The sequence below is a fragment of the Rhinolophus sinicus genome, linkage group LG02 (genome assembly GCF_036562045.2).
Source record: "Rhinolophus sinicus isolate RSC01 linkage group LG02, ASM3656204v1, whole genome shotgun sequence".
Classification (NCBI taxonomy): domain Eukaryota; kingdom Metazoa; phylum Chordata; class Mammalia; order Chiroptera; family Rhinolophidae; genus Rhinolophus; species Rhinolophus sinicus.
Genome location: NC_133752.1, coordinates 24,584,903 through 24,597,949, shown reverse-complemented (window position 1 = coordinate 24,597,949; position 13,047 = coordinate 24,584,903). Strand labels below are relative to the sequence as shown.

Genomic DNA, 13,047 nt, shown 5'->3' with positions numbered 1-13,047 from the left:
GATGAAAAACTCACTTTAGGGTGTTAATCCTGATCCATGAGCCTTTGAAATGATTATTTCATTATAAATCCTTTTTTTTTTTTTTTCAAAATGATATCCCTAAGCAGAATTATATTGGGATTAACTGTACTTTATTAGAGTTTTCTGAAAACAGTAGCTATCCTTTAGTGAGCATGTACTATGTGTAAGGCGTTGCTTTAGGTACTTTACATACATTAATTGTAATCCTCATAAAAAGCTCTGCAAGACAGTCGGCATTATGCTGATTTGCACGTGGAAAACGGAGGAGCTCAGCATGAAGCAGAGTTTTACATCTGAGTTGTGTTATAAATGTTATTGTAACATTTTGGCCTTGGTCAAAGTGTAATGGCTGGGTGACACTAAGATGGCAGAGCACTTTTATCGTTTACATTTAGATGTTTTTGATTTCTTTCAGTAATTGTTTTTTAATGTCTTCCTTCACTCAACCTAATCAATAAAAATGTCAAATTTTACAGAAATTTTCTCCTTATCAGTATTTAACTCTGAAGTAGTCAAGAGTTGACTGATCAGAAAGATGAAGAAAGTACCTGAATAATCTGTGAATTGGCTATAACATTTATTAAAATAATTTAATAACAAGGCAATTAATGGACTTGTAAATAAGTTTATAACTTTTTTAAGAATAATTCTTCTAAATAGTTGGACATCTAGACCTACCTTTCAAACCACTTATACAAAGATGAAATAGGGAATTTGAAATATAAGATTTTCTTCCTAGAGCTTTCCAATATATCATAGGCATGCTGCAGGCTAAAAATAAGGTTTTTGTTTGTTTGTTTGTTTTTGGTTTTTAAATTTATTGGGGTGACAATTGTTAGTAAAATTACATAGATTTCAGGTGTACAATTCTGTATTATATCATCTATAAATCCCATTGTGTGTTCACCACCCAGAGTCAGTTCTCCTTCCATCACCATATATTTGATCCCCCTTACCCTCATCTCCCATCCCCCAAAAAATAAGTTTTTAGTTTTTTTGTTTTTTTTTGACAATTGTAGTTATACTACCTATAGACTTTACTACCTATAGACTTATACTACCTATAGACTTACCTGGTTGTTTTTCTATTTCCTTGAAATAGATAATTTTTCTTAATCACTTGATGATTGACTTGATGTTTTGAACTTGTAACTAAATCATCGTTTACATTTGTCTTTTATTATAAATTCTATTGTTAAAATTTGTTTCAAAAAACAGAAACTGGTGCATTCTCTGTATGTATAATTTAATTAGGGATGTTTTCTCATTTTGGAATATTCTGTTTTAAGTAATATGAGATTGAACTTTTGTACTTCACTCTGTAGCACACAGAAAGTATTTCACTGGCAAGTAGTCTCCTGGTAAGGTATTCTTTAATGGTCTTCATGTCTTCCCATCCGGTTGGTCAGCAAGCTCTATTATTGCAAACTCAAAATATTAATAGATCATGAAGCAGTCGAATACTCTCCTTCTTCACTAACATCGTCCTAGCCCCAGCCTCCATCATGTCCTGCCAGATCTGTAATACTCCCTCTTTGTCTGGCAATACCTGCCCTAGCGTCCCTCGAAACCATTCTCCAAAAAGTAGACTTAATGACCGTTAAAAATGTAAATCAGATCCTGTACTTCCATTGTTTAAGTACATTTAACAGCTTCCCATTCCAAAATATAGCCCTATTCCTTATTATGACCTACAAGACCTTCTCATACCTTCCAGCTTTCAGCTCATAGTCTTCCTTCCTATGTTACATCATGCCTGGCCCCCCTGGTTTCCTGTCTGTTACTACAACATGCTATGTTCTTTTCTGCCTCTTCTGGACCTTTGTGATTGCTGTTCACTCTGCAAGGAGCTCTTCCCCCATTCTGTCTCCTCATCTTTCAGAGATCCATTCAGTGCTACCTTGTCAGAGAGACCTTTTGACCCCGTGCTAAAGTGTGTTCCCACTGCCAGCTCTTTCTTCTCTTTCAGTCTGCTGCTCATTTCCTTTGTAGCACTTAGCACATGAAGGTGATCCCTCCTTCACAGGTTTCTCGTTTCCTCTGGAGTTGAAGCTCAGTGAGGCATCAACATGTTCTGGCTTATCCAGGATTATCAAGTCTTTGGTGCCAAAACAGTGTCAACACATCGTCATCACATGATAACTATCTGTTGAATAAATGACCATTCCTTTAATCCTATTGCTGCCAGTGCAAAAGTGCAATATTTTGTTAATATATTGGTTTTCATCTGCATTAAATATATATAATTGATGGCACACAACATATTTTGTTCAGAAAGAGCCTACTTGAAAATAAAGAAGAAAATGTCAAACCACCAAGAAGCATTAAATTCCGGTGTTTTGTATTTTTCTTTTTCTCTTCCTCCTCAGGATTCTGTAGTGTTGTTACTCTGATTGAGCACCAGCTTTATGGAAAAGATGAATTATTTGGAAAGATTTAGAGATTAAAGTGTGGTTGTCACCCTTTGTCTCTGAATGGCAAGCACCTGGACTGCAGCACTCCATCAGTGCTTGTCAGGACGCCACAGAGCAAAGTGATTAAAACGAAGGAAAAATTGAGGAGTAAAATGCATGCAGTCCTTCAGAGAGTTACAGAGGCCTCAGATTGTCAGTTCAGGTTTTCAGGATGTGAAGTTCTTCTAGCCTCTGGTTATGAAGACTGATCTGTATTTTTCTTTTTCTTCTCAATTTAGTGTTCATGAAAAGAAAGATTGATAGCTCTTGTTAAACCTAAGTATAGAGCTGAATAATAGCATCCTGGTTTTGTTTTCTGTTCTCGCCCCTCAACCATATTTTTTCCCCTTAGCATCTCACTTTGATTTGTTGACACAGTGTTTGATTTTTTTAAAAAGAAAGTGGTTGATAGGGTTTACTAGAAACTCTATATATCTCTGTTTATATTTAATTTCACAGATTAGCATTGAGGAATTTTGAAGATCTCTTGTTTTATAAATACCTTAGCTTGTATAGTTTTAAAATGTATTTTAAATGAAAAGGATTCTCAATGTGTATTCCTATTTTTAATGGATGCCGGATACCATCAGTTTAGGAAATTCTTCATCAGGAAACAATTTCATGGTTTCCAAAAATAAAATCTCACTCTAACTATCTCAGATTTATTGTGCACATGTGTGCTAGAAGGCATGAGTTCTGCTCTGGCCTAATACATTTGAAAAATGGACATACATGTTACAAACGTGTAACAGGCACAGAGGATGGTATGTGTAGTTGTTAAGAGGGTAGTTTTCCGAACTGACTACCTGGCTTCTCTCTCCAACTGTGATGCTAAGTATTTGTATGATTTTAGAAAATCATTTTGTGCCTGTGGACAGGATACAAGGAAGGGGTATATAATCATAGAATTGACCTAATGAGGCTGTTCTGAGGATTCAGTGACTTCGTGTATATAAAATGTGTAGCATAATGCAAGGCACATAAATGTTGAGGAAGGAAGGAAGAGGAGGCACACAGCAGAGGGACTATATATACAGAGCTCCTTCTGGTTTCCAGTTAGCCTTTGAGTTTAGGTATATCCTTCAGGCTGTAGCTGACAACCCACGTACCCAATTATAATATCCGTATCACTTCATAGTCGAAATTCAAAGGTCACTTCTGGAGTCCTTTACCTGTGTTTGAGTAAATTCCAGTAATGTTTGTCTTCCCTGATCTAAACATTAAGATTCGATAGAAGGAATGAACAACCCCTCCAGCCAGTCCAACAAACCGTACACACTACCGCTTATCTGCTAAACAGCTTGCATTCTGAGGGCTACCCATTGAGAGTGGCCCCAATTTTGTTTCTTATGGATGTCGTCTGATAACTTGATTAACAGTAAGATTTCTTCTGTAGCAGACGGGGTGTCATGGATGGTATTTACATTTCTCGAGGTCAGAGTCAGGAGAGCATGTCTGAATTGGCCTAAGCAGATCAATGCAATCCAGTATAATTTTGTTAAAGCTTTTCATTGCTCCCCAAATGAAAGGAATGTCAAGATTTTCTATCACAGCTTTGTTATTATTACAAATCCTCAAAGGTAATATCTGTGCCTCTCTTGTCCGACCTCTGGCCTATTTTCACTTATAAAAATGAAGCTAATGAAGGGTTATAGTGATGATAATTCTATAGGACTAAATCTCCTCAAGCTCCTATTTTTAACTTAAAATGAGTTTGTACTCACCTTTTTAAAGAGGTCTGTCATTTGTTTCCCATTAGAATTTACATAATTAGATTCTGCATTTACATTTATTTTATGCATCATGTATTTGGCACTTTTTGTTTAAGACCTTCCAATGGCTCCCACTTGTCTACTGAGAAAGGTACAAACTCCTGAACACCTGTCACGCGGAACTCCTGGGGCCTGGCCTCTGCTGTGAGCCTGCAGTCTTGTTTCCCATTTCCTAACATCATGTGTAATCGGAGTCTCTGGCCAAATAGGTTTTTCGGCAGTTACCCCTTTCTATGACTTTCCTCCTGCTGTTTTTTTTCCCCAGAATTATGGAATGATTGCAGCTCAGAATGCATTTTTCGCTACTTTAGAATCGTGCCTTTTCAGTCATAAATGACTATTTCAGGAGCTGTATTTTTCTGTGAAATTTTTATTTATCGCTTCAGTCCGAGGGTTTCTTAGCTCCATGTGTAATTCTCACCTGAAAGGATCCATTTGATGGTTGTTATCCCAAATACAACTCCTCTTAGATTGGATTATAAACTGTCTGAGGACAGGGTGGAATTCCTAATCTGTGACGGTGATCAGCTGTGTACTGGATAAATGTGCATTATGTGCTTTATTCTTTATGAAGATGATTCTACTCATCTGAGTACGTTGTTTTAGAAATGTTTCGTAACTCCAGTTGAGTAGGATTTGGGCTTTTTCTTGTGTTTTAGAAATCTGCAAAAATACTCAGTTAAAAATAATGGGTATTGTGATTTTCATACAGCTGTGCAGAGTATACACGGTGATTCAGGATTTGAGGACCCTGGAGCAATATGTCATCCTTCCAGTAGGAATTGATTAGGTCTCTGTCAGCTTTCTTTCTCAGTACCCATTAAGAATTTTTTTGCGCTGTTTTCTTCTGCCAGTTATGATTCAGCTTTTTTATTTGACAATCGGTTTCTCAATACAGGGATCCTACAGTTCTCAGGGTTTCTACCTTTTGAGTGTTTCTCCTCACGATGATTTTTGAAGCTAAACACATCGTCGTGTTTTCTTTCTTCTAATTCTCACCCCAGACCCTCCTATGATAAAGGGAAATTTAAAGAGTAACTTAAATTTTCACAAGTAAGAAGATTTTCTTTTTATCATCCTAGTCTTCTTTTCTGAGTTTGGAGAATGCAAAAAGGCAAGAACTGGAACTGCACACAGAAGTCAGGGGAGGAAAATATGACTTGCAAACTCCAGCCTGTCTCAGCACAAGCTGAAGAGGAACAGCGGGCTGCTGGTGAACCAAGTACACAAGAAGCTCAGGGAAGGGAACCAATCGAAAAAGATGTGTGTCCACAAAAGATGGCACAAGGCAATGAAAGAGTAAGACTTCAGAAGAGGGTACCAATTCCTCCATTACCCTCTAAACTGCCACCAGTCAACTTGCTTCTCCAAGACATCGTGAGGGCCTGGTGCCCAGCAATGAAAGCTGGCCACCAAAGGCTTGAAATCAGAAGCACGTAAGAGACTCTGCGATTCTGCTCACCCTAATCAAAAGGATGTTCCTGTCACAGCAGTGGAGGCCAAGATCCTGACAAAATCTCAAGGGGAATTTAAGATGGGAAAGGGGGAATGAGTCTGGAAAGTTCTGATCCTTCTAAAGTGACTGCGCCTCCTGAGGAAGGGGCGCCTGCTCTCCTTGAGGAAATGGCCTATGTCATGGTGACAATGTCCGTCCTGGATGATGTGTTTGCTCCTGGACCAGAACTGCAGCCGGAGCTGGGAAGATGGAGGCAGTGGAATCACAAGAGGCCCCGGGTCAGGTGGTGTATGGTCCATGGGCGAGGTCTCCCAGCAGATCCAGAGGGTTGGGTCCAGCTACAGTCTTATGCTGGGCAAGCCTGGGTTCCTGAAAAACAAGGGAGACTGTGTACACTCTTCTTGCTGCCTGCCTGCAACTTTCCACCCTCGCACCTGGAGGATAATATGCGGTGTCCCAAATGTGTTCAGAGGAAAAGGTGTTGATGCAAAGCCTCCAATGAGATTACAATGCCAGGAAAAGGGGTATAGCTATGATTATAATTAATGGTGGAAAGGAGACTGCTATCAACACGTGGTGCTACTGACAGCTGAACTCCAGGCTGCTCCACACCCTGCATGCTTCCTGCTTAGAGAGGGCACACAGACTGGTGGGGTGCAGATGTTACCCTCAGACCCCCAACAGTATCTTGTGTCTGCATTGGTTGGGATACAGAGTGTTGTTACGTTTTAAAATGGAAAAGCATTTCACAAATTATCATTCATTGCAGTTAATAAGATGAAAAAGTGAATTCTATCAAATGATTACTCTTCTGAAATAGAAGTGACCTCAGCAGCTCTTTTAAAGGGGGAGCTGGAGTTGAGCCTTGTGAAGGGGTTAAAGTGAAGAAACAATGTGCTCCTGTCCTGGATTCCCCCCTCAGAATGCTGACTCCCCCGGGGGCTGCTGCGTTCTAATTCTGAGTTCAGTGGCTTCTAATTCTTGACCATTTTAAGCCAAAGGGAAGGCTGTTATTCTCTCCAATCCCCAAAACACATTCTTAATATACAACACAACGTTTTTCAAAGTTTTCTTAACCTGAGATTTCTCTGATGTGATGTGTCTCTGGGATAAAAACACAGGGCACTTTGTCAGTGTTATTTCCACTTGTAACTGTTTCATATATTTTTACTGATTAAAAATGTTCCAGACTACTTCTGAATCATAAATACTTGACATGTTTAAAATGTATGTATAATTCACCTATTTAGGAAACGGTCGTATGCAAATAAATGTTCTTAATACAATTAAGCCAAAAGGCATGATTACTGGTCAGATTTTTTCAGTGTAATAAATGTTACACACATTTAAAAAAAATAGAGTAACTTAATACAGTTTTAATTAATTTCACATAATTATTTTAATTATTATGTATTAAGCATTAATTAAACACAGTTATGTTTAATTATTTTAACATAATTTCAGACTTAAAGAAAAGTTGCAAGTATAGTACAAAGAATTCCCATACACCTTTCACCCAGACATCCCAAATATCACCATTTGTCATTTACTTTATCATGTGTATACAGAGGGTGCCAAAAAAATGTATATGCATTTTAAGAAAGGATAAAACTTATTAAAATTGTAATACTCAAAATATACCAATAACAAAAGACAAATACAAGTCACGTTTGACTCACGTTTGACAAGAGGTGCTCAAAGTGGTTACCATCAGCATAATTTTAAGTGTTTTTCCTTTCTTAACATGCGTGCAGTGGGGTTTAAATCCCTCATGAAGATTCTCGTGATCCGTACGTAACATGTTAAAATGTGTATACATTTTTTCGGCACCCTCTGTGTGGATGTGTGTATATATATATATATATATATATATATATATGCACACACACGTACGTGTACATACATACTTTCAGAATTACTTGAGTAAGTTGCAGACTCGATGATCCTTTACCCTTGAGTACCTCCGTCTGCATTTCTTAAAAATAAGGGCATTCCCTGAAGGAACCATAGTATAGTTATCAAAATTAGGAAATTATGTGATCTGCAGACTTTATTCATTATGTCTGTATCCATAGACCTTGCTTATTAGCCTTGTTGGCTATCGGTCTAACGCGTATTTTAAATGCAACATTGAGGGTTCCTTACTTAATTTTTGGCAGTAACTTAACAATTTGAGATTTTGTACAATTTCTAGAGTCCAAAACAGGATGGTGAGGTGATACTTTAAAAAAATAGTTCCTTTTATCAAGGGAAACTGAAAATTTCAAATAACTTTTCCTTCCTAGCCTTACTTTCGTCAAACATTTGAGTTTAATATTTTCTGTCACTTAGAGTGACTTGGCAAAACTTACTTTGATTTGCATCATTAAATCCTATGAAAAATAAATCTTTCACAATTAAATTTTCACATGTTAGTGTGTTTCAATAGGAAATATAGGGAATGGTTTATTTTTTGTTGCTTAATCAGCAAGGCTCATTAGTTTAAGTTTTTAAAGTGGGAATGCAAAATGAGTGCTAAAGATCAATAACAAAATTTGGCAATACAGAGGCAGATAATAGAAAATCATTGTGTCTGGTTGGCATTTGTCTCTTTTGTTTGAACTCTTTTGCATTTGTATTTTCAGTGCCTACGGTTTAGTCAGGAAGTAAGCTAAATAAATGCAAGGAGTGCTTTCAGAATATATAATAAAGTAAAAGCCACTAGGAGATTTAAGTGGTAAATACACACTTTATATTTGCGCATCATTTTCAGAATTCAGTAGGAGTTAAAACAAGCCTGAGCAGACCAATGTCTGAAATGATGCCTTCTTCCTAGCCCCACTATCTTCCTTCAGACTCCACTTTAGCAAATAAGCATTGCATCTTGTTAGAAACTGCCCCAAATTTTATTTTCAAAATTGAAAGAAAGGAAGCATAGATAGCCTTTAAGAAATAGTTCCTGACTTCCACGTTTAAGTAGTCAATTAAATTGTAGCAGTTAATAACTTCTTGCTGCACGCTTCCTGAAAGAGCCTCTTCAAGACTTTCTGGAACTTTGGAGAACATTGCTTACTTCTTGTTGACTTAATTTTCATGTCTGAAGATACCAGCTTTTTCTCTCAGATAGATCAGTCATTTCCTATGCCCTGTAGGTCTCTTCAGTTGTCTTGTCCTTTTGAAATTATACCTCTATTACTTCAGTGTCATTTTGGGGGGATTTTGGGAGGGGATGGAGCTGCATACAGGGAACCTCCTCCTATTCTTAAAAGTAATTCCATTTGTGATTCTCTTATTCATTCTGTACCCCATTTCTTATCTTTGCAATTCTCTTCAAGTTGGCAATCTCATCTGAGCCATCTCCATAACTAATAACTTTACTTCCTAAATTATGAAAATAAAAATTTCAACAAACTTTCCCTATGCTAAGCCATGTGGTGATTCTTAAGAACAGAAAATACAGTCCTTGTTCTCCAGTAGCTTACAGCATTGCTGGGTAAATAAATAAATCTAAATTGTTATATTGCTCAAATATTGTGGTTATATTTAAAAAGTAGTATTTTAAATTGATATATTACATAAAATTATTAGAGTGTATAAAAATAGTATGTATCTAAACAACCATGTATAAAATCACTTTTGTCTGTGCTTCACATGTATTGATTACATCATTTGATCACCACTGTAATCCTATGAGTTAGTTGTTTTTCTTATCCCCACTTTATGGATGAAGATACTGAGTCACAGAATGGGGAAGCTCATTTTCAAGGGTACCCACTTAGTGATGGAGGCATTATTAGAACCCACGGTCTTTGGCTTCCAGTTCCACCTTCTCAGGTCCTCATAGTGATAAGGATGCCACAGGAAGATACTTCTCGGCCTGGCTAGAAGGATAGAGGGTTGGAGAAGATTCCAATGAGAGGTGGTAACTAAGCCCAGGCTTGGTCTAATTGGGTTAACAGAGCGGGATGCCATTATAGTTTAATAATCCTCTTAACCCAAGATCTAAGTGTATCTTTCCAATTCTTATCTTTATTCCGTTCTGTTTCTGAGAGAGAACATGTTCATCCTCAGTTCATTTCAGTAAACGTTTTTTGACTACCTGCCGTTCGCCTTACCATAGCTCATGCTTTCATTTTAGTGTATGATATCTTTTCCTGTATGACACAGGTTATTGATCTATCCTGATTGGATCCACTTCTTCCCACTTAGCCTTCAATATGCTGCAAGCTGGCTTCTTTCTCAGCACTCTCAGTGAAGTATGCAATCACCTCCTTATTATGAAGATCTACTGACATTTTTTTCAGCTCATTTTATTAGATCTCTTTGCTCTATTTAAATCAGTAACCATTCCTTTTTTGAAATACTCTATCTACCCTTTTCTTTTTTATGTACTCTCTTCTCATTTGCTCCAGTGCTTTCATGAAACCTTCTATATCCATTACAATGTTTTATGTTTATATATATTTGTTATTAAAGTATAGTTGACAACTCCTTGCAATTTTAAGTTTCCTAAGATTTTATCCTTGGTTACTTTATATGTGCAACTACTACCTACATTCTAAAGACTTGCTACTTATTAAGGCCTTTCCTTGCTCCGAGGTGCAAACCTAGAGTGTGATCTGCCTGAGACATATTTCTACTTGGATTTCCAAGCTATCTCTCATTCAGTGTATCTAAAAGGAAACTCACACACACTAAAATTATTTCAACCTTATTTTCTTTTAAGTAAAAGTGGGCATCACTGCCTGCTTTGTAATCAAAGCTAAACATAGTGCAACCATTAATTAGTTCCTCGTTAGTTACTCTTTGCATCCAATGGATATGTGTTTATCTCCTTAGAACACAATGCATGCACGCATTTCTCCCTCCTCCTTCTCTCTCTCTCTCTCTCTCTCTCTCTCTCTCTCTCTCTCTCTCTCTCTCTCTCTCCTTTCTTCCCCTTATCCCTGCTACCTCTTGCTTTTGGCCATCTTCATCTCTCAGTGGAGTGTGTCTACAGCATCCTAACTGGTTGCCTCACCTTCTCAAATCCATTTTTCACATTAAGTGGATTGTGTAAAATTCAGATCTGATTATAATCTTCTACTGGCACCATTTTAATGGTTCACCATCAACTAAAAAATCAAAGCTCAGCACACTTTTTTGAAAAGGGCCAGATAGTAAATATTTTAAGCTTTGTGGGCCAGATGGTCTACGCCGCAACTCAGATCTGCCCTTGTAGTGAGAAAGCAGCCACAGACAATCCATAAACGAATGGGTGTGGCTGTATTGCAGTAAAACTTTAAATACAAAAACAAGTGTTGGTCTGGATTTGGCCTTTGCCTTGATTGCTGTTGTGCAAGCATCCCTTACAAGATAAATTTTAAGTCCCCTAACCAAAGCATTAAGGGCATAGAGGTTCTGACCCCCTCTTATTCTGAATACCTAAGATCACCCATGGTCTTGCTTTTTACCCTACTCTTTTTCCTATCCAACTCTGTACAGACGTCAATCTTAGCTGTGTCAGAGTTGTTTTGTAGAAGTCCTTCATGGATCTTCCAGCTTCACTGGTCATCAATGTCATAGTTATTTTTGTCTTATACACCCCTTGCTACTAGATAGTAAATTTTTTGAGAGCAGAATGTGACAACTTTATATCTTGTGCAGCCATAGCATGCTTTTTACATAAAATGGGAAATTAATAAATTGATTTGAATGCAGTCATTATTCAAACCATGTATTTTTTTTTAAATTAGAGTTATGATATAGTTCAATTTATTTGTTTTGTTTTAAATTCTTAGAGACAAATAAAAAGTGGTGTGTTTTGGAAGGAGGCTTCTTGAGTTACTATGAAAATGATAAGTCTACTACACCTAATGGCACCATTAATATCAATGAAGTTATCTGCCTGGCAGTACACAAAGAGGACTTCTATTTAAATACCGGGTAGGTCTATCATTAAACAGTCAGGAGATGAAAGGTATTTTCTGATGCGTGTCATACCAGGTAATAAGGGTTTTTTAATTTCAGTTCTTCAGTTGTGTATTGTAAAGGGTTTAATAGTTTCTTGATGCTTACTCATTTTGTAGCTTCTGAAAGTTCATGAGGGAATTCATTAAAAAAGTAGGAAAATTAAAATATACTAGGTAATTTAGGTTAACATGTTTGCATCTAATCTTAAGTAAATTGGTAGTGTTTAATTTTTGAACATGTCCTATAATTTTTATGGCTTATTATTTAAAATAGTGGACTAATGGCAAAATTTATACATTGATTTACTACATCATGGTTTAAATATATGACAAAGGAAAATATTTGGTGAGGATTTATTCATATTAATATAAACAAAATTCTAAGTGTATTTAATAACATGGAAGTGCAAAATTTCTTAAATATTTACTTTGACATTTTAATTGTCTCAAAAAAATTGCAATTAAAAGAATAAGCATTATTTATTTTATATATTGACTCACAGAGTAGTTGAATCCAGTTTCTGTGAGGACTTTTAGAAACAGACCATTGAAGATTTTTGGTGTGAAAGTTTACTACATTTTGTGACGTATTTAATGAAGAATTATAAAAATTAAAATCTGCCAAAATCACTTGTGTAAGAGCATACTGTTTAATAAAAATTTAATACAAGAAAGGAAAGCGATATAGGAAGCTTTATTATTTACATAAAATTACATGGACCATACTATTACGTAAAGATCAATATATACTAGTTGAGATGACTGTTGTTTTCTAGTAAATCTAATTTTATTTTTTATGCCAACAAAATTGATTATTGTTTGTTTTTCATTTTAAGAGAGTTTTTATCCTAATGAATAATCAATTTAATGTGTCTTACCATGCAATGTTAAAATAAGTACATTCTATGTATTAAATTGCTTAATTAGTAAATAAAATAGAATTTAAAATAATTAATATTAGTTTCTGTCAGCATATAGTCATATTGAAATACAAAACATTTTTGATAGAATGTCACTGGTACAAGTAGATGTGTAAGAAGAAGCATTTCCAGTGAGATGCAGCTAAAACCTAATTTTTCCAGCCAGATTCTGAATTGTCTCAATTAGCATGTTACAGAGTTTGAACTCTGTAATGTAGGCACTGAGGAGTTGCACAGATTTGTATTTTGGGAAGAAAACTGGATGGAACAGTAAGGAAGAGATTGGAGGAGAGAGACCATAATTACCTGAGAGTTCAACTAGAGGAAAAGATAATTAAAAAACAAAAAAACAAAACAAAAAAACACACACAATGGGTTGAGAGAATATTATGATTGATCTGATAAGATTAAATGTCCCACTGAATATATGAATAGCTGATGTTAAGGGGAAGAATAAACTAAATGCCATGGTTTTGAGCTTGTTGATGAGGTGAT

At 36.2% G+C, this 13,047-nt stretch overlaps 1 protein-coding gene and 1 pseudogene across 3 annotated transcripts in view; both read left to right on the top strand.

Annotated features, from left to right (window-relative positions):
* The window catches only part of ARAP2 (ArfGAP with RhoGAP domain, ankyrin repeat and PH domain 2), a 186,201-nt gene that overhangs the window by 81,971 nt on the left and 91,183 nt on the right, over positions 1-13,047 (top strand). For all 3 annotated transcript variants that reach the window (XM_019741971.2, XM_019741969.2, XM_019741970.2), the window contains exon 16: positions 11,462-11,606. In XM_019741971.2, coding sequence (XP_019597530.2) covers positions 11,462-11,606 — 145 coding nt within the window. The remainder of the gene's footprint in view (positions 1-11,461; positions 11,607-13,047) is intronic.
* LOC109452770 (developmental pluripotency-associated protein 4) lies at positions 5,401-6,999 on the top strand (annotated as a pseudogene).